At 37.4% G+C, this 22,575-nt stretch overlaps 1 protein-coding gene, 1 long non-coding RNA gene and 1 pseudogene across 4 annotated transcripts; 2 read left to right on the top strand and 1 right to left on the bottom strand.

The window, feature by feature from the left end:
- Window positions 1–431: 431 nt before the first annotated feature.
- Window positions 432–2,087, top strand: LOC145213253 (sialate:O-sulfotransferase 1-like; annotated as a pseudogene). Its single transcript, XR_013856815.1, has 3 exons — window positions 432–609; window positions 873–1,079; window positions 1,675–2,087. The product of XR_013856815.1 is annotated as a sialate:O-sulfotransferase 1-like (transcript).
- Window positions 2,088–6,138: 4,051 nt separating this feature from the next.
- LOC145213252 (sialate:O-sulfotransferase 1-like) lies at window positions 6,139–9,825 on the top strand. Its single transcript, XM_080081486.1, has 6 exons — window positions 6,139–6,200; window positions 6,514–6,713; window positions 7,024–7,210; window positions 7,582–7,835; window positions 8,099–8,305; window positions 8,903–9,825. The coding sequence occupies exons 1-6, from the start codon at window positions 6,139–6,141 to the stop codon at window positions 9,277–9,279; spliced, it is 1,287 nt and encodes a 428-aa protein (XP_079937612.1). The 3' UTR covers window positions 9,280–9,825.
- A 5,446-nt stretch (window positions 9,826–15,271) lies between these two features.
- On the bottom strand, window positions 15,272–19,726 carry LOC145215015 (uncharacterized). 2 transcript variants are annotated; one of them, XR_013857176.1, is made up of 3 exons: window positions 18,799–19,726; window positions 17,353–18,449; window positions 15,272–17,189 (listed from the first exon to the last, which is right to left on the bottom strand). It is a non-coding gene; the product is annotated as an uncharacterized LOC145215015 (long non-coding RNA). The 2 variants fall into 2 exon arrangements; XR_013857177.1 differs by having other exon boundaries at window positions 15,272–17,704; window positions 18,168–18,449.
- Between the last annotated feature and the right edge of the window lie 2,849 nt (window positions 19,727–22,575).

Genomic DNA, 22,575 nt, shown 5'->3' with positions numbered 1-22,575 from the left:
GGGAAATAAAAAAGTTATCTTCTCGAAAATACGTTTCTAAAAACAAGTGGTACGCGGCAACAATGCGTTGCCTTCAAGTGGTACTCGACCACAAAAAGGTTGGGAACTTTAGACTCTAAACCAATCCCCAGCACATGCAGAAATAAACATCGAGGTTAACTAACTTGCTTTCAGCAGGGTCTTTTACTGCGGACCAGGCGGCTTCTCGATACATTGGATGCATTAAAACTCCTAAGATATTGCCTTCCAGTAATCACCACATTATAACATCATCTCATAATTGTTTGACTGTTTGGGCATCCAACAGCTAAAGCGGGTTGTAAAGGTTTCAAAACTTTCGAAATCTCATACTCTTACGGCACCATTGTAATCAAGTGTTTTTCCAGCATTGACTTAACACAAAAAATGTAGACACCGTTGGAGTATTCCAGATGTTTGTGGAAGACAGAAGATGTGGCAACGTTCGTCTTCTCCCAGCAGGAATGTACAACGGGACTTTACTGACTACATATCCGGGATCAGGAAACACCTGGACTCGGTATTTGCTGGAGAAAGCCACTGGTTATTACACTGGAAGTGTTTACAACGACCGAAGCCTCAGTGGAATAGGTACAGTGACCTTTGAGTCAGAGTTGAAGGTCGGAAGGGTCCGTACGTTTCGTTTCAAATTCGGATTTTTGTTCAATTTGAACGGGATTGGTTCGGGTCTGACTTTACACTCAGCCACATTTGTGCCGAATTTTAAGCTAAAATATCTAATTTTTGCACCTAAATCAATCTTTATTTACCTGCAAAAAAAGAACTTTCTCGGGCCAGGCTGTATTTACCGGTTTGAATAGTTTCAGGATGGTCGTCGCTTTTTTATTATTTAGGTTACCTGGGAGAAAGTATTAAAGTAAAAGAGAACAGGACGGACATTATCAAAGGTCATTTTGTGAACAACAAGCCGATTTCAGATTTCTCTGCAGCGTTCATTTTGGTCATCAGAAATCCCTACAAATGCATTATTTCATTTTTCAACTGGACCTTAAAGTCTGGGAGCCATGTCAAGTCTGCACCAGACGAAGTGATACAGCAAAGTACGCAATATTTTAACTGATTTTTGAATCCTCTTTTACAGCTTGGTAAAATTTATGCAAGCAATTCTACCATTCCTTTGTATTGTATGCGTATTGCGCATGCCAGAAAGATGAGTTCATTTTGTTACCATTGCGCACGTGTTTGTATCCTACTGATTTAAGCACACGTATGGATAAGTCATGCAATAAACCGATCTCAAAAGATCGTTTAAAACACTGCAAAACACCTTTCATGGCACATAATGATCACAAAATAAAAAAAGTTTGCAGATAGTTTCACTCGTAAAATTGACACTAGCAATAAATACATGTTCGTATATCCGAACTGTAAGTCGGACCGGGCTTAAGCTTGAGCAAATTGGCTTCATTCGAGTCTAACCTTACACTTGGTTATATTTTCGTCGTAGTTGCACCAGGTCAATTCTAACTATCAGGGATAATTCAATCCTGATTTCAATAAGATTGCGTGTTCAGGTCGGGTTTTGGCCTTGTACTTTGGGATTATTGGCCAAGTTCTTTTACCCACTTACAACTCTGTGGTTACAATTGATCGACGTTGTTTTTGATTTTTCAACTTTTGTTTTGTTTGTGGCAGAAATCAACCAAACAATGAAAGCGAAGGTTTTGTCATGGGCGAAACTTCACGAGAAAATTTTATCTTAGAAGAGACCAGTATTAGTCATGTACTACGAAGACATAGTGGCTGATCCGATCTCAAGTGTAAGGAAGATGGTGGAGTTCCTTCCCAACCCTGCACTCCACCCGAGTGACCTTGAGGAGAGACTTGCTTGTTTGAGTCAAGAGAACACGGGCCTTGCGAGGCGACCACCACGAAAACACTCCTACTTTTTTCCACCCAAAGTTCGGTTAAATGTAAATAAGGCGATCGAGAAAGTGAGAGAAATGTTACGAAATAGGGGAATTGAGAAAGATTTGCCGCCTTATGAAAGAGGACCCGAAATGAAATGGTAAATGCTGTATAGTGTACACGAAATGTACACATCTTGACTGACTTTGTTGGTCAAACCTGAACGCTAAATCTACAATATGCGTTGTAAAATGATAATGTAAAGACAGTGCACACTTTGACGACCTATAAGCTCTCATCAGTGCTGGTGACGAGAGATCGGACGTATTGCCTGATGTAGCCATGCAACGGCACTCGTTTGTTAGGAGAAAAGTAAAATCCCATTTCCTACCTGCGATGCCACAACTGGGCATACACCAGTATGTTGTAGAATTATCTTACCACTCTGATACTGTGATAGAAAAATCGATTCTACAAAATGTTTATTTCTTACACATCCTTCCTTATTTATGTTCTCATATCTAACCAAATGAAAATCTTTTATAGGCAAATGCCGGAGGAATTTTTATAAACTGCTTTTGGAAGCAAAAAGTTATTTCTAAACTAAAGTTACGGGGAAAGAATTTGAAGAATTTTTCAACCGCTTATAGTCGATATATTGCAATTTTCAGACGTGGCCCAACTTCCCATTTCGTGCTAGCGTCCATACAGGCAACAATTCATATGCAGGTTTAACCGAGCGCATTTATATATACGTACGTTACGACTTGGCAGGTTGTGTGAGGTAAATGATTATATCAATAGGATGTCGCTTGGTAAACACCAAACATGTTGACTGCCCTTTTTAAACTTGCTCACAAACGTTGTATGACTAGGTCTAGGCCAGGGGTGTCCAACTCGAACACACCGCCGTGCCAATTTTGGTTTCAAAATATACTCGCGTGCCAGCCTTTTACTTTTTCCAAACCATGTCTTAAACGTCTTAACGGCACGGGCTCAATCCGAATATTTGGCCAGTATGTAGAACCCTACTTAACGGTTAGAAAAAAATGGGGCACTGGAGTACTTTGTGTGCGTCAAAAACTTATCTTTGTTCAAGTTACGTCGGTTTGAAATGTTTTTCCAACTAAACACAAATGCGTTTGTAGTCACGTAATTAGTTGAACAGACATCGGTTGAAACGCAACAATTACAATCGTTTCGAAATAAACCGGCATTTTATTGCGACATAAACATGGCACGTTCACTACCGTTTTAGTATTATGTGGCGCAATAACTTTCTGAAATAAAAATAATTATAATTTTTTTGTTAATAAATTTCATGGGCCAACATTAAACAATGCAAGGGGTTTATAGCCGCTTTTAGATATCGGTGCTATTGATCAAAAGTCGCACCCCTGGCATTTTTTGAAGCTCTACGCCTATGGTAAGGACTAAGGAGGCTTTAAATTTTGTCAAAAACGAACAATTTAATTAGTGGGTTGTGTAACTTTACCACTGGTAATCTTTACAGAGGTTGGAATAAAGGCCAAGAAGAATCAATAGAAACAAATTTAATTGAGTGACAAATGTTTACTATCTGAATGTGCAAAAGCTTGCGTGCCATTTTTAAATGCTCTGCGTGCCACTTTTGGCACGCGTGCCACGTGTTGGACACGCCTGGTCTAGGCGAAAGCCACGAAAATAAACCGCCATTTTTGTTCAACCCTAAAGTAGGTTAGAGGTCAATAAGGCGGTCGAGAAAGTGAGAGAGATGTGACGAAAAGAGAAAATCAAATAAGATTTGCCGCCTTACGCAAGACGGGCCGAACTAAAAGGGCGAACCTTTAACGGAGAATCAGTCAACAAAGCAGTGGGAAAAGTGAAAAACAATCTTACGGAAAAATATCATAACCAAGAAATGACCACCTTGTGAAAATGCAATCAACCCTGACTGGTAAAATTACTTGCTGGTTGCAACTTTGTTCACTGAACTGTTTGAATTACATATCCGACACCATCAGATATTGTCCCAACAGCTAATACAGTTCAAAGTTTTGACCTTTAGTGTTAGCATCAAATCTTTATGGTCAAATTTACTTTTTTCAATCAAGCTTACTGGCGCCAAACTGCGAGGGTTCTTGTGACATAAATAGTTGTTCATGTCTCAAGGCATACAAAGTTACAAATTTGGGTATATTATTCAAGTACGATGTTTTGCTACACAACGTGTGTAAGTCTTAGCTGCCATCGCTTAAATAGCTGCACTTTTCAAATTAAAAAGCCATTAGTATGTATCGTTAAACAGGTAACACATAGGTAATTGTAGTCTGCAAGTAGTAATTTATTTGTATGGTGTACAAACACCTTCAATGGATCTGGACTTCCCCAAAACAAACAAATATCCGAACAAAAACATTCCCGAAAGAGGGCGCTTTTGAGCACTCTTGACCTGTTAAAGCATTTAGCTGTACGCTTAAGTATAGGTGCCTCCGGCAGAGCTGCGGTTTAGTTTAGTTTCTAAGACAATGACTTCAGCACAGTCTTTGTTGTTGAGCAAATGGAAGGTTTTGGCAGGGGTTGTTTTGGTTGCTGTGGGTACGTTCTTGTTCTACAATGTAAGTTATCATCACGAATCGCAAACTGTCATTTGGGGTGCACCTTCTCAAGTGGAATCTAAAAGGTATGTCGTTTGTTGTATGTAGCCATTTTTTGCAGTATATCAGTAAGTTTGTGTCATTTTAGGTAGCCTTGCAGCACAATGTGTTTGTACGGTGTAGCTGCTGCGCGTTCAAGCATTATCCACCAAATGAGTTCAATAACGTTTTACTTAGGGCAGCTTTTTCCGGCTTGGTTATTGTTTTAGTGCTATGGTGTCGCTATGTTCTCCAGGCGAAATAAACTCTTATCTCAACTCAAATGATTTCTCTTATTCAGTACACCAAACGTCCAAGTATCCTAGAAGCATAGATGGTAATTATAAGTTGTGGCTCTTATGTTTGGATAACGACTGTAAAAACATGACAAACGTTAAAACATGAACAAATGTCTTGTCCAAAATAATCTAAAAACCCCACAAAATTTATAGCGGCCTAATGTTGTTACTTACGTTTTAGTTTATTGTTAAGTTTTGAAAATAACGTAGGTGTGGTTTAAATAAGAAAAGGTTGCAAAGCATATCTGATTAGCTTGGTATAGCCTACGTCAGTGGTTCTCAAACTTTTTTTGTTGCGACGCCCCTGGACAAGTTTTTCTGAACTTGCGACGCACCAGCAAATAAAAGTTAATGAGGAAACTTATTATTAAAGTTGGGTTTATTGATACAACAACAAAAAGCCACGAAACAAAACTTTTTTGCGACGCCCTTCGAAAATTGAAACGACGCACCAGGGCGTCGCGACGCACAGTTTGAGAACCACTGGCCTACGTGACAGATTTTCTTGATTGTTGAATGAGTAGTTTTATGTAAACAGTCATGCAATATTTCTTTCCAAAATCATTTTGTTGTACAACGCAGTATGATAGTTAATGAGTAACTGCGTGTGGATAAGGTCAAAAAACTAACGTTGGTTGAATATACAGGGCTTATTCTTTACTGGTTGTGTTTGATACATTTGTTTTAACTTTCTAGAAAGATAATTGGGATCCAATCGACGTTAATACCCCGGTTCAAGGAACGAATTACAGTCGTTTGTGAAAGTGCGGCAATGGTTTGATTTCAATCACGCTGGACAGATGTGCTAATCCTGAAACGTCTGTTTTAGCATCTTATGTTGGATGTTACTATGGATTAAAGAAAATTGGCAAAGAAATTCAGGTTGCAAAATACAAGTTTATGACCCATGAGTGGTGCATTTCGTATTGTGGAACACAGTAAGCAAAATGTTAATATTTAACGCAATAAGCAACCTCTTTTCATAAACCTTATAAGTTATAGGTTCCACATTTTGCATGTTTTAATATGTTTTTATTTGCTAAATGCCTCTTTTTAACGGATCAAGTCTTACGCTTTATGGGGTCAAAGCCTAAAAAGATTGCTGGATTTGGTTGCTTCGAAACAATGTAGTAAGCGGCGGTCTGGGTCACTAAGCAAGTATAATTAAGTCCAAGTACAAACAAGTCTGCCTACAACCTGTTATCGATGCTCTTGAGTACACACATCAATCCTGTCGATATAACCTGCAAGTTTGCAGTGTGGTAAGCCAGGAAAAACAAACAACTTTCAAGGCCGTAAAAAGATATCATAGTGAAAGAAATGGGAAAAGCGAGCTAATGTTTTACAAAATAGAAACTATTGACAATATCACTTCTACGTCCAATAGATCAAAAGTTCGGTATAAGGAATTGTTTTTAAGGTTACAAAACTTCGTCCTTAAATGTTGACACATATTTTGAACATTATATCTGAATGTTAGGCTGTCAGTTTGTTTATGTAATGATTGTTTCTGGGTCTGGGGTATTATATAATTAGCCAAGCTTGCCTTACTCTTTTCACATAAACAGCTCTTTTAAATTGAAACCATACCAAACCAATGGAATCGATTTGGTTTCTAAATGCAACTATTTTAAATCCACAATAGTTTTGCAAAATTTACAACTGCAATCAGAGAATCAATTTTTTATTAATTACTGTCCAATTTATTTCAGAGAATTTAAATTTGCAGCTGTGCAGGACATTCAATGCTTGTGTGCAAAACATTTTCAGTATTTAGCCGATATTAGAACTTCCTCTGATCAGTGCAACATTACTTGTGGTGGAGGAAGTGATGACAAAAATGGCGTTCCAATGACTTGTGGAGGAGCAAAAAGTGTTGAAGTGTATTTTCTTAAAGGAGATTGTGTTAAAGGTTTGTCATGCTTTGCCAACATTTCAAAAATCCTTGATGCTTTTATGGCCAGTGATATATTATAAAGGTTATCTTGCCGGATCAAAGTATTTGTCAAAAATTTCGCATACTTTTAGCCTTTAACTATAACATAGCCAACTGTAAGATAGACATAGAAATATAATAAGAGAAAATATTGTAGAGACTATTAAGAGAATTATTTGTTAATTTTAGGATAGATTTAGGATGTTGCATACATATGCTACAATTATTAGCGGTAAAACTTTTACCGGTACGCCGCTTTCGCTTACATTACCATTGCTTTTAACAGGGTCGTTTACTGCGGACCATGCAGCTTCGCGATACGCTGGTTGCATCAAAAAGCCAAAAACATTACCTTCGAGTAATCTCCACATTGTGACCTCATCACATAATTGCATGACCGTTTGTCAAAGTGAAGAACATCCGCTCGCATTTTATGACAGAAAGAATTGCTGGTGCGGAAGAGCACGCAACAGGTAGTGTTATTCATTAGGTTTCTTTTTCTTGACCCATGGTCGCTTTCAAAGATAAAATAATTTTGTTTTGTAACCCTAATTTTGTAACTCATGCGACAAAACCCAATTACTTTTATAAATGTTGGTAACAAAATTTCCATCGATATATATATTGAATTTTCCTTTATACAATTGGTTGACTGATGTGATAGAAACAACCCATCTGTTCAAACCTATCTCATAGTCAAATCTGAGAAGTTCTTTTCAAACTTACGATTCATTGATGATTAACATAACAGTACGAATGCATATCATTATGTACACTTTGAGTGTTTGAAAATTTGATGTATAACTATTATTGGTCAAATGATTTTCAACGAAAATTTTTTAAGCATTGACTTAACACGAAAAGTCGATTCTTGCAACACTTCGGACACCGTTACAACACTTCGGACACAAGTATTCCGGACGTTTGTGGAGGACATAAGATGTGGCAACGTCCGTCTTCTTCCACCAGGAATGTACAACAGGACTTTATTGGCTACATATCCGGGATCAGGAAACACCTGGACTCGGTATTTGCTGGAGAAAGCCACTGGTTATTACACTGGAAGTGTTTACAACGACCGAAGCCTCAGTGAAATAGGTACAGTGACCTTTGAGTCAGAGTTGAAGGTCGGAAGGGTCCGGACGTATCGTTTCAAATTCGGATTTTTGTTCAATTTGAACGGGATTGGTTCGGGTCTGACTTTACACTCAGCCACATTTGTGCCGAATTTTAAGCTAAAATGTTAAGCTTTTGGACCTAAATCAATCTTTATTTACCTGCAAAAAAAGTACTTTCTCGGGCCAGGCTGTATTTACCGGTTTGAATAGTTTCAGGATGGCCGTCGCTTTTCTATTATTTAGGTTACCTGGGAGAAAGTATTGAAGTGAAAGAAAAAAGGACGGACATTATCAAAGATCATTTTGTGAACAACAAGCCGATTTCAGATTTCTCTGCAGCGTTCATTTTGGTCATCAGAAATCCCTACAAATGCATCATTTCATTTTTCAACTGGGCCTTAAAGTCTGGGAGCCATGTCAAGTCTGCACCAGACGAAGTGATACAGCAAAGTACGCAATATTTATATTGATTTTTAAATGCTCTTTTATAGCTTGGTAAAATTTATGCATGCAATTCTACCATTTCTTTGTATTGTATGTGTATTGCGCATGCCAGAATGATGAGTTCATTTTGTTACCATTGCGCACGTGTTTATATCCTACTGATTTAGGCACACGTATGGATTAGTCATGCAATAAACCGATCTCAAAAGGTCGTTTAAAACACTGCAAAACACCTTTCATGGCACATAATGATCACAAAATAAAAAAAAGTTTGCAGATAGTTTCACTCGTAAAATTGACACTAGCAATAAATACATGTTCGTATATCAGAACTGTAAGTCGGACCGGGCTTAAGCTTGAGCAAATTGGCTTCATTCGAGTCTAACCTTACGCTTGGTTATATTTTTGTCGTAGTTGCACCAGGTCAATTCTAACTATCAGGGATAATTCAATCCTGTTTTCAATAAGATTGCGCGTTCAGGTCGGGTTTTGGCCTTGTACTTTAGGATTATTGGCCAAGTTCTTTTACCCACTTACAACTCTGTGATTACAATTGATCGACGTCGTTTTTTGATTTTTCCACTTTTGTTTTGTTTGTGGCAGAAATCAACCAAACAATGAAAGAGGAGGTTTTGTCATGGGCGAAACTTCACGAGAAAATTTTATCCCAGAAGAGACCAGTATTAGTGATGTACTACGAAGACATAGTGGCTGATCCGATCTCAAGTGTAAGGAAGATGGTCGAGTTCCTTCCCAACCCTGCACTCCACCCGAGTGACCTTGAGGAGAGACTCGCTTGTTTAAGTCAAGAGATCACGGGCCTTGCGAGGCGACCACCACGAAAACACTCCTACTTTTTTCCACCCAAAGTTAGATTAGATGTAAATAAGGCGATCGAGAAAGTGAGAGAAATGTTACGAAAAAGGGGAATTGAGAAAGATTTGCCGCCTTATGAAAGAGGACCCGAAATGGAATGGTAAACGTTGAATACGAACATGAACACATCTTGCCTGACTTCGTTGGTCAACCCAAAAAGATGCCTCAACTGGGCATACACCACAAAGGAAACTTGCTCACAATGGCCGCTTGGGAACAAAAGTCGGTTCAGTGTTACAGTATCAATGGAAAAGCATCGAACCAATAAATGATAAGCTGCAGACAGTGCACACTGTTTCAACATATAAAGTCGCATCAGCGCAGCTGGTGACGAGAGATCGGCCCTATTAAATGATGTAGCCATCCAACGGCATTCCGGTCTGTTGGAGGTAATAGGGTAAAAACCAGGTGTGGCACGGGTTTTGACCCTGTTGTGAGGCATGGGTTTTTACCCTATTACTCCCAACAAACTGCTACATCAGCCAATACGGCCGATCTCTTGTCACCAGCGGCACTGATGAAACCTTACATGTTAAAACAGTGCGCAATGTCTCCAGCTTATCATTCATTGGCTCGATGTTTTAAGTTTTTAAACATACAAGTTTGCATGTAAAAGCATGTTGTAAAATTATCTTACCAGCCTGATACTGTAATAAATTTCGATAACCTGCTTTGGAAGTAAAAAGTGTTTTTTTTTCGGAATTTAAGTTAGGGGGCAATCTTGGGCGCAGACAGAAAACTTTCATGGAGGCAACCCTTTGAATAATGTTTTGAATCCATATAGTCAGTAGAGTGCATTTTTTCGATGTGTCCCTTGCCATTTTGTGCTAACGTCCATACAGGCAACACAGAAGTATAAATCGCTACAACTTTATACCACTTGATTATAATGCAATTGTAGTATTGCTTCGTTTACGCGCACTGGCTCGCATTAATGCTCCAACTTTCGATGTAGACCAGTAGTTGTCAGTTGTAGCAAAGCGGCATATAAAATTCAACAGGTAAACCACATCTGTTTCCATAAGCACCAACCACGACTATATACATACATCTGCCACGTCGAGTATCGCCGCTTACAAAAAGAACACTGGGGGCGCAACAGAGTATACGTTACGTAATAAATGTGTAACACGATCTCTTGTCAGTCTGTCCTACTTGCGTGTTGTGTCACAACCAGATCAATCTTGACTATTGTGTGTTTGTCAGTCTGCATCAGAAAACAGAGGGTGTAGGAGCGTTGCTTGTAATACCATGAGGAAAAAGGTTTTTCCTGGTTGCTCTGACAATGCTTTTCATTCACAAACAAACTTATGACACCATATACTCAACCGTGGTTATGGGATCAACTTCTGCGGATGAATCTAAAAAGTGCTTTGAATGACATTTCTCATATATATATATATATATATATATATATATGTCTTGAGTTTGTGCTGTAGGTAAACATGTAAACCATCAGCACAGTATGTCGGTAGCCTGACGTTATAGTTCTCTGAAAAACGGTGGCTTGTCAAATGTCAAAAACAAATTTGTAAATTTAAACCGAGTCTGAAGAACCTGTCTTATTTAATGCTTTGAAATGTTACTGATGTTGATGCATGTAAACTAGTTTAAGACCACCGGAGCACGCCTCTTTTTGTATTAGTGCAACGTAAATATTTTTCTGACGACAGACTGGTTCGTTTTTCTGCAGTGGAAAAATATAGTGAACAAGTTGTTTTATTAAGCCTTTAGGAAACTTTAAGCCTTGACTTTAAATAAAGAAGCATTTAACAAGAGTATGTAAGATCGCCAGACAGGGGTAGATAGCATTAGGCCCGATTTGGTGTTTAATGTAGTATTTCATAGCTTTGACACGACAATCACCAAATTGACTGACATATACATCCTGTTCGATTGGCAAATAGCTGATCAAATTCATTGTTATAAAACAACTGTGCATTGTTTTAAATGTGTGACAGATTAACAGCAGCGATTTTCAACAAACGTAAAGTCACATGAGTCGCAGTAACAGAAATACCAGCAGTACCTCGAACATAAGAAAGCATGGGACTACATAACTACGAAACATAACCCATTGTTCCCCTAATTGGACTGTGTAATGACCGACGCACCTGCTACACAATACTACTGTCATCTTGTCTTTTGAAGTGTTCTGTAGATGTACTGTACTTTAAATTTAATCTAGTTAGCTATACATATAAGTTCAAACCACTTTTGCTGACGTTTCTTCATCTTTTTTGTACCAGGGTGACAACTGAGACACAATTTACGTTACCATTTGTGTTGAAAAACGAAATTAAAGTCGTTTGCGAAGGTAAGCTTTACATGTACGAACCTTAAATATTTCGGAACTTAGCCTCTAATCTTGGTTTACTACCCAGCGTCTTATATCGGATGCTACTACCGAATAAAGGAAATTGATCAATCAGCTACGTCTATAAAATACAAATTCATGACGACTGGATGGTGCGTTTCGTACTGTGAAACAAAGTAAGTGACAAACTTTTGTTGACCACGCCCCCTCGCTAAACAAGTGTTTCTCCAGTGCCAGGTTAAGGGTCTGCTGGCCTGTAGGCACATTTTATAAGTGGCCCGAAAATCGGGATTGCCATCTAAAAAATTAGAATTATCAGTGTTGCCAAATCATCGTCACAAAGATAAAGTGGCCTGTACTCTTGACTGGCCTGTAGGCACGTGCCTACTTTGCCTAATGGTTAATCCAGCACTGTGTTTCTTGTGTACACCCATAGGACAGCATCACCAGGCAGGGGATTTGAGATACATTTTTGAAATGAGAGTTGTTTTAACATATCTGTAAAGTATAGTATCTGTGTGATCAGGAATATTTCTCGAATAACATTTTGTAACAAAAGGCGGTGGGTTTTACTGTAAAGTAACGACAATTGTTTTTTTTTTTTTACTTCTGTCAGTCATTTTAAACGGCAAAAAAATGAAAAATTAATTCAAAAGGTAAGAAGCCTTAACCGTTTCATTAGTCTATTGTGATTAGAGCTATTTACAATTTGTCGCATAGACTGGATACAAGGTCTCCAAGAGATAAAAGTAAAGCATCAAACTGGCTCTTGCCAGCACAAACGTTGCCGCATTGTGCAATCAAAAGACAAGGATCCATTTCCATGAACTATTTTAGAGCAAAATTTGCGTAATTAACCAAAACACAAAGTGCGCAAAATTAATCCAAAGGTTACTGATGACCAAACTTCTGGGCATAATTTAGACATAAATCTACCATTTGGATATTGAACAAATGAAAATAAATTTGCTGCTCGAAATTGTTTGACAAATTTTTGCTTAAACACCTCCTCCAAAACTCCAAACATAGGTTTGCACAATATCAGAATTCAAAATACATTGTTGAAAGCTGTCAGTTATGTTCAGGGATTTTAATTTCGCGGCTGTAAAAGACATCACATGCTTTTGTGCAAAACAATTTCAAGCGGTGGCCGATATCAGAAATTCGTCTGACCAATGCAACATCGTTTGTGGCGGAGGGAGTATTATAGAAGAAGATCCCGGGACTTGTGGAGGAGAAAAGAGTGTTGAAGTTTATTTTCTTAAAGGAGAATGTATTAAAGGTGGATTAGCTTTTGTTTGCAATCGGTTTAGTTTCAAGTTCCCAATTTGTTATATGTGTGTGTTTTGCAAGATCCAATACCGATAATCAGAAAGTCTAAACCAATCCCCAGCACATGCGGAAATAAACATCGAGATTAACTAACTTGCTTTCAGCAGGGTCTTATACTGCGGACCAGGCGGCTTCTCGATACATTGGATGCATTAAAACTCCTAAGATATTGCTTTCCAGTAATCACCACAGTATAACATCATCTCATAATTGTTTGACTGTTTGTCAAAGCGAAGAACATCCGCTCGCATTGTATGACAGAAAGAATTGCTGGTGCGGCAGAGCAGGCAAAAGGTTATAGTACTTATTACAAACATTTCAATTAAAAGCGTTACGTGCACAACTGCCGAAGCGCGGACTGTAAAAGTGTTAATAAAACTTTAAAATCTCATACTCTTACGGCACCACTGTAATCAAGAATTATAGCTTTTTTAACAAGAAACAGACAAATCACAGAATTGGTGATAAAAGCATGTCTATTTCTTGTAACAAATGCTTGTTAGAATTTTTAAAATCCTGAATTGTGCAATTTTCTCCAGCATTGACTTAACACGAAAAGTCGATTCTTGCAACACCTCGGACACCATTGAAGTATTCCGGACGTTTGTGGAGGACAGAAGATGTGGCAACGTCCGTCTTCTCCCACCAGGAATGTACAAAAGGACTTTCCTGACCACATATCCGGGATCAGGAAACACCTGGACTCGGTATTTGCTGGAGAAAGCCACTGGTTATTACACTGGAAGTGTTCAGACCGACCGAAGTCTCAGTGAAATAGGTACAGTGACTATTTGAGTCATATCGAGTTTAGGGTCGGCGGGGTCCGGGCTTTTTGGTTCTGGTTCGGACTTTTGTTTACTTAAAACACAGGGTTGGTTCATTTCTGACTTCATCAATTAAAGGTAACAATGTGTCTCTTGAAAGGCGACAAGTCACGCTTTGTAATAACATTCGGGTTTTAAATTATGATTTCGTTTAAAACAGGGGTCGGCACCCTTTTTTCGACTGCAGACCGTTTTTGAAACTGAAATTTTATTGCAGACCGGCCTTCTAAAAACGACAAATATTAAGCATTAAAAACGCATAAATTAGTTTATGGGCAAAAAGTTTTAAAGCACTAAGCGTGAAAAATTATACGGCCCTGTAACTTGTTGCGGACCGGTACCGGCGGTTGCCGACCACTGGATCAAACGGCAAATTCGGTTCTTCAAGACAAAAGATTTTATTCTTTTGCAAAGTGTTTACTAAACCCTAATGTAGCCCCCATGTTTCCAGTTTTTATACTGTATATCTCAAAACAGTATATCGACAATATATCTTAAAACAATGAAACGACGACGCCAGTTACAGACCACAGCAACCTTTTAAAAACCTTCACCACAAGTGGCCAGATCTTTTCATAATATGTTTCATTTTTATTCAGGATACTTGGGAGAAGAAATTGAAGTAGAAGAAAACAGGACGAACATTATTAAAGAGCATTTGCACAACAAACCAGTGCCAAATTACTCTGCAGCGTTTATTTTAATAATCAGAAATCCTTACAAGTGCATTGTAGCATGGCTGAACCTGATGGTCTCTTCAAAAACTAACTTTTCAAAAATGCATGTAAACTCTGCACCTGATGATGTTTTAAAGCAAAGTAGGCAAAAGTTATATGTCCTTTTTGACTCTCATTGTGGTACATTCGTTAAACTCGGTCGATAATATCTTAGCGTGAATGACATAGGCTTAATACACGTACCGAGATTTTTTGTCGATTTGGTTGCCGAAGAGCTTTAAACTTTTTATTACTTCCGGCAAAAGTATTTCAACCATATCTGAATGGACAAAACCCTTACCTTTGGGGAAGATAACCGGCGTTAAAAGCAGATTGTAGCATACTATTGCATTTTACCAGTGGTGGGATTCAATTTTTTTTGTCAGTCGGTTCCATCACAAAAGTCATATTTTTTAGCCGGTTCTGTTACAAAAAATCCATTGACAGTAACCAGTAATGCTAACCGGTTCGCTAATCTCATGACATTTCGTGAGACGGTTCTATAGAACCGGCTGAATCCCACCACTGCATTTTACTAAGCTAAACACCACTTTTATACTTAGTAAACTGAAGCTTTCAGTACACCTAAATCAATCTGTGTTTTTCGTGTTGCAATGTATTGTAAATAATATCAGTTTTATAATCAGTTTTATAACCACTTTTGTACAATAGAATTGATATCATATGACTTAAAGTCACGGACTCGTTTCTGTGTAAGCTACACTAAAGGCTTCAAAAATTTACTTTACTGGATGTATATTTTTTAGTCCTCTCGAACAAGCCGTAGTTAGCTTTTAATAAATTAGATCAAACCTAGGATTAACTGAACAATACTGTTTTTGGAACACCTTATATCTGTTACTAACGTGTTTTTTTCAGCCAGTAAAAAAAAGAGATATATAGGGCGTTGTGTAAATCCACCACCTCTTTAATTTTCACTGCATTTTTATGGTAGAAATCAAACTATCGACGAAAACAAAAGTTGACTATTGGATAAGATTCCATGAAAAAGTTTTATCCCAGAAGAGACCAGTATTAGTCATGTACTACGAAGACATAGTGGCTGATCCGATCTCAAGTGTGAGGAAGATGGTGGAGTTCCTTCCAAACCCTGCACTCCACCCGAGTGACCTTGAGGAGAGACTTGCTTGCTTGAGTCAAGAGATGTCTGGTCTTGCGAGGCGCCCACCACGAAAACATTCTTCTGACTTTTTTCCACCCGAATTTAAGTTAGCTGTCAAAAAGGCGATCAAGAAAGTGAGAGAAATGTTACGAAAAAGGGGAATCGAAAAAGATTTGCCTCCTTATGAAAAAGGACCCGAAATGGGACGGTGAAGCGTTAAAAGAGGAAGTAGGCTAATTGTTATGAAAGTCGCCCTTCTTTGGTGATCGAGCGCAAACCACGAAACTTTGCTTGTAAAACTTGATCTAAGATCTGCGTCACCAACTAGTATTGTCTTTATAGCACATATAATATGATGGTCCATAGAGAACGAGTTATTTTTTTAAGTCAGCTCGGAGCAGAGGTGTGCACGAGCCGGGAGTACCGGATTCGGATTTTACCAATATGTGCCGTAGTTTACGTTTTATCAGAACTGTCGGAGCAAGGGCCGAAGTTCAATTTGCTTTCGTTATTGCTTCGTTAAAGCAACGATTGTTTGTTACAACGGATTATTATCAGGAGTTGGAGCCTGATTTTGCGCTAGTAATCAGGAGCAGGAGTAAATTTTTTCGGACCCGGATTCTGAAAAAAAAAACAGACTCCGTACAACTCTGGCTCAGATATGCATTGAGAACCAGATATTTTTTCCGTCTAATAAATAAAGTTCATTATTCTATTTATTTTAGTATTGTTACTTACTTTCCATAATTTTCACCTGATTTCCCGAGGCTCGCATAGACATTTTCATACGTTCCAAAATATCCTTATTTGCATTTGTTTCCCCAAATACTTTGACTAACCTACTACCGTCAACTTATAATACACAAACAAAGACCGTGCACGCTGACTGGTGGTAACCAGGGCTGCCAAAGCTTGGGTTTTTACTTGACGTCTTGGGTTTTATTTTGAAAATTATAGCAATTCTTGGGTTTTGAGTCTTATTGATGAAATAAATATAAGAACTATATTAACAAAAAAGTGTTTCGGGTAGCTGCACTGTTTAGGCCTCACTTTTATTTTCTCTCTTTTCTAGACCTTTATTCTTTCTAGATAAGTATACAGGAAAAGCAATCGTTACACTTAAAAATGCAAATAAATCAATGCTCGTTAAACATAAAAACTGCTAACCATCAAAGAAGTTTTAATGCTTCTAAATATACTGTAGACATTACTAATTTTATAAAAAAGATAACAGACGATGATCATCAAACAGCTAGAGTGAACTGGCGATTGCTGCATATTTTATTGAACATAATATTCCCTTTGCTTGCATTGACCATTGCCTACCAGTTTGTAAAGTTGCATTTCCGGACTGTAAATTGTCAAACATTTGTCAATGAACCGAGAAAATTTCCTAATTAATTGCATTTCTAACCACATTTTGCAATCTTGGGTTTTCATGTAATTTCTTGGGTTATTTTGCTGTGAGTCTTGGGTTTTGTTGAAATTCTCATTGGCAGCCCTGGTGGTAACTGATCGTCCTGGCGTCACACTTTATTCGAAAAACATTTTCTTCATTGACTTTTCGCCGTAATAAACACAGTGTACGATTCCATGGACCATTTACGTATCTGCATAACCACTAAAAGGTAGGTCAGCCATCTCACATTACAACTTGCAAATTTCATTTTGACATGAGGTCAAGTGGCACACTTCATCTTACCTTGATACAAAAAATATCTTTTGCAATGTCATTAATACACCAACCAATATGTACAGCTAAAAAATTTCAAAATTGAATAAAACAAGCTCTTGATTTGTCGACATAGTTATAGTTGACTTACCCACAATTATAAAATTGCAAAACCACAAGGGAAATAACATACCTGGTTAAAAATGTAATATTCAAGCCATTCTTTGTAGAAATGCCAAGAAACTGAATCAAAATGTTTTCCACATCAAGCTGACAAGGCCAACTCTACAGCCAAAGCTGATTTGGTATTTTTGCAATTTGAAAAGTTGACAACATAACAAGAGATAGGTATGGTTGTCATAGTGATTGGTGACAACAATCTCTTTGCCCAATCAAACTTCCAATGTTGTTTCAGCAATCAGCAAATAATGTTACTTTTATTGCCTCAAGAAATGATTCGTAACTAATGTCTCGAAGGGTAATGCCTCTTGTTGAAAATATGAGATGTATAGTCATGTATCATATGCCACACCAACAAATACAGTCTACAATAGAGTCATTAAATTCACAGTCACATTTAAAAAAAACATGTATATCATATTTACCACTTATTTGTTTACAAAACACACAACAGAACAAAAGTACTTATTAATTTAAGGACAACATATGTATGGTTGCAAATCACAATGTTCATAAAATACATCAAAATAGCCATTGCTATATTTCGAAATCTATTTTTTGTGGGTAGATATTTTTACCATCACAAAACGGATAAATATATACTCTTTAAATGAAAATACTGTGTTAACCAATTTATATCAAAAACACTTATATATTGAACAATTTAAACATACTAATAACACTCTACAGAAGTGTAAAACAGATGTGGTTGGAAATGAACATTTTAACAACATAAATTGTCCAAGATATTTAAAAAAATACACACTAATAACTTATTACCATGCCAGATTGCAAAGGATTATTTTGGAGTAATACAATTATACATACCTATGTAGAAGTAAAAACCAGGGAGCAATTAGCCATTTGTCAGTAGATGACAACGTCATTTTGATTTTTGAGCTAAATTTCAATGTTGATCAAAATCCGGCTAATTGGGGAAAATTCCGAATTGGATCAAACTGGAGCTACAACATATTCAATTCATAAAATAAAGAAAATACTTGCCAATTTAGCCTGGGTGCTGTTGCAAATGAGATGGTACTGAGATAATGAGATTGTTCGTTGTTGTACATCAAACTTTTAATGCACTTGTTGAAAACCAATCATCTTCTATATTTATGACCAACAAAACAATAGCTCATGTCAAGGAAGCTTAATTGGTCATGTGTTATTGTAAAAACTGTGACATTGTAAAATTTAACAGGTTTAGTAAAATGTGATTTGATATCACATAGTAAAATAAAGCCATTAAGATAAAACAAGACTTGCAATGTACGACACAAAACCAGGTAATGCAGTCAGATGATTCCTCAAACAAAGAGTTAAAAGTAATTTAAGGATTGTATAGTATACATTACTCAGTGTCCATAAAAAATGTCATGTGTCAAAAAACTAAAAATAATAACAACAAGGTAAATGATAAAACTATCAATTAGAGATAAACCAAAACACAACATACCTTTTTAATAGGCCTCTTTTACCATGTTCCATTGCAAGTTCCGAAAAATACATTGCATACATTTAACCCCAGACAATGTTTCACAATCAAAAAGCTACTACCAATACAATTGGTATGTGTTTTACCTCACCAATTCTCTGTCATGACGTTGATGAAAGGCCAAGTGTACCAAAATAAATAGGCCATTTTTTTTGTCTGACATACAAACAACATTGGGCATACTGTTTATATCTTTAAATATTTAATGGACCACACTTACAGCCATCAAAATCCCATTGAAGAGACATTTGGCCAAGATGGTCTGGCGCAAAGAGTGATTTGCAGATTCATGTTCACATGGTTGTCAGCTCTAATCTTGCCTTGATCAAGAAACTTGAGTACCATTGCACCAATCCACAGGAAACTGATGGGTTAAATTAAAGTCATCTACCTCCTGAGTAAAATGTAAATCCAGCATATGCCTGGCCTCTGAGGATAAACTAAACTAAACAAGCCCGTTGGCAATTGCACACATCAACATGGACATGGTTCATTGGCAAAGTCAAACTAACTGCTACAAATTTGAGATGTGAAGCAACTTAAATGAAACAATACTGAAATGCCAATATACTCTCTGTGACTTTTTCCAGTTTCTCAAATCCCAAATGCTCTACATTAGTAGTTTCAAAATTGTGGGCAGTTAACATATTTGAAAGGGAAACAGAGATAATTGAACATATTTTTTTAAAGTTGGCTCTCGTTTTAGATTGATATACCACAACGTACTATTAGTGGAATATTCCAAAACAGCTATATTATTTTTAAAGTTTGAAACATGATTTCGCGCACTTACAGATTTTACTTTTCACAAATTTACGCTAGGTGTCGTCAGTAATCTGCTGTTTATTAGGAGCAGTAGTCGGCAAACTTTTTGCACAAAAGTCACATAAAAAACGAACTTGTATTGATCAAAAAAATTGACAGTGAAAATGGTGCTCATTACACAGAACCAATTGTTTCGCTATTAAATAGCTTGACAACAAAAGCATGTCAAATCAACATCATTTTACTGATACTAGGAATCAATCGCATTTAAATTTACATTATAGCATACAACGTACGCAACTCACTATTTCCGTGTTTATGTTTCGACGTCGCATGATTTAGCATAAAGTAGGCTAATAGGTCCGTATGTCTTGTGTAGCCTACGTGGCTATAAACTTTTTTCCAACAAAACTTTAACAACATCGGAATTCACAGCACTGATTCAATTTTTCGTTACCAGCCATGAGATTATGAACTTGCGATGAAACACTGAGTTTCTCACCGCAGCGGCAAAAACATCATGTTTTGCCCCAAGCCTACTTGTCTAGCGTGAACAATCGCAAGACTGCAAAGTTCATTTGTTGTTTTATCGATGTGAAAAAGGTTTATATGAGGCCAGGCTGGTTGAGTTTATGTTCTGACGGTCGAAAGTTGTTGCTGCCGTTGTTGAATTGTTTGTCAAAAACCGAAACCTATTGTGAAATGCAGTGAATCTAACGCAAATTAAAAACGGAAAACGTCAGCATTGAACGCACAAAAAAGGAGAAAAGGCGTAGCACTGGTTCTATCATTATGTAACGACAGAATATGATTTGGGCAGCTGTGTGTTGTATTCCAATTCATGCTTTTAACAACACTTGAATCATAGAATAATTATCAACCACTGCAGGTCAAAATTTAACTGATAACATCTTTGTTCATTTCGTGTTTGCATCAGGGCAGTGCATTGTATATTTAAATTAATTCAAATTTGTTTATTTTTAAATTACCCAAAATGCATTTATACTGCATCTTGTGCATTTAGCAAAGCTCATGACTGTTTGCAATCTCGTATTTCTGTCACACGTATATGGGCATTCAGGCGTGAAGTGTCCCATCACGTGACAGTGTATGGGCGTCTGAGTCTGTAAGATTTCCGGAAGGATTAGATAATCTAATCGATGTATTTGCCTCTTTACGATGTTTCGGATGTTTTTAGACAAAAATAATAAAAGGGATCTTTAGAATCTTTATCGATTACGTTGTATTACTAAACTAATGTTAAATGATTTTAAAAGAACAATTGTATTTCGCTGTAATTATCACCAGATGAAGAAAGCTATATGTAATGTGCGCAAACAACAAAACTTCAACCAGAAATTGAAAATGCCCCATTTTTTGATTTTTTAAAACATGATGTACCTAAGCCTGTAACGTGTTGAACAGCAAGGAAAATTACAACACCTCGGGGGCAGGTTGAGATCATCAATGTCTGGCGTTATTCTTGAGGTTAGGCTAAACAGGTTCTTTAAAAATATTCTGTAAGTCATAATTTGAAGGACAGCCAACACTTTAATTATGTATTTTCGTCTAATCTACATTGCACTTGATAATAGTTCAGTAGGTTAAATGATAACACAGCGGTAAGTCTATAATCGTGTTTGGCCACAACAAACAGTCGACTCTACAATCGATTTGCCTAGGGGGACACGCAGAAAAATGAGTTGGCAGTCTGAAAAGGCCTAATACAAAGCACGTCCGATTTTCGGTTCTAGAAAGATACACAAGGCGTCGTGAAGGCTGTGGTACATTTGGCGGTCGCTGCACTGGCTAAGACTGTGTCAGGCAACAATTAGGTGGTTTTTAGCTTTTAAATATGGGTGTGTTCGTATGCTTATTTGCGTTGTGTATGCGCAACAGATTAACTTGTGTTGTGGTGTGTATTACAAAGCTGTATAAACAGAACAATCGAAACGATGCAAAATTCAAAAGAAATTGGTTTATAACCCGTTATAAGGCACAAATTCAAGGAACTTTCCCCCACATATACACAGTTATTTTAAATAGTTTAATGCACTCAATGAGGTGATAATGTCTCCCAAACCGTAGGCGTGTATACTGTAAATCATATTGCATTGACACATAGACGGAAATAAATATGTTGTCACCAACCAGCGAAGCAATGCTGTAGGATCAGGCCAAACCAGTTCGCAAGTCATAATTTTGTTGCTTTTTGTCGTGTTGTTTCAATTGACCTGCCAACTGATAAAAGTGGTCCAAGACCGAGTATGTTTGAGAGGGTTGAAAGTAAAATAAAGTCCAAGCCTAAAAAAAGAAACTATTCAAAACTACAGGGCTGTAGTTTTTGAATATTTGTTTACATTGAATAGTTTTGGTGCAGCTGAAGTTTTTAAGAATTTGTGTTTAAGGTACACAAATAGTAAACAGATTGTTTGCGTAAGTTCTATTGTGGATTTATATATACGTTTTCCTTAATGGTAGCATAAGTAATCGTTCAACTTTTTATTTCGTATTCCACAGTACACAGTTAAACACCCATTAGCATAACTTTAAGACTAGAAGCTTCCGACCGAAAACGTGTTTTGATTCACAACGTTCCGCAGGGAACTACTGCTATCGTGCTTTTACATTTAAACCTAACATGGCAGCGACGTTACGCAAGTGTGACATCACATCTTTACGTCATCACATGCACGAGGGAGCATGATCGGTCAGTGTTTTTTTCGCGGGTCACTGTCTTTAGAACTCACTGCCCCAGGCGCAAATCTTCCAGCACAAGTAAAATACATAATCCTGATATGATTCAGCTGCGTTGGCGATCGAAAACGAAGAGGTTGTGACACTTTTTCGCGGTTCGTGCGGAGGTTTACAGATCCACTTGATGAGCATAACGAGGTAATCTCACGCCTCGCAGGTCAAGACAATGTCCTGTCGATGTCTGTAGTCTATAATTGTCGGATTTAGTGAGGAAAC

Source organism: Phallusia mammillata, chromosome 2, assembly GCF_965637545.1.
Source record: "Phallusia mammillata chromosome 2, kaPhaMamm4.hap1.1, whole genome shotgun sequence".
Classification (NCBI taxonomy): Eukaryota; Metazoa; Chordata; class Ascidiacea; order Phlebobranchia; family Ascidiidae; genus Phallusia; species Phallusia mammillata.
Note: the sequence above shows the minus strand (reverse complement) of the source record. Positions and strands in the feature narration are given on the sequence as shown.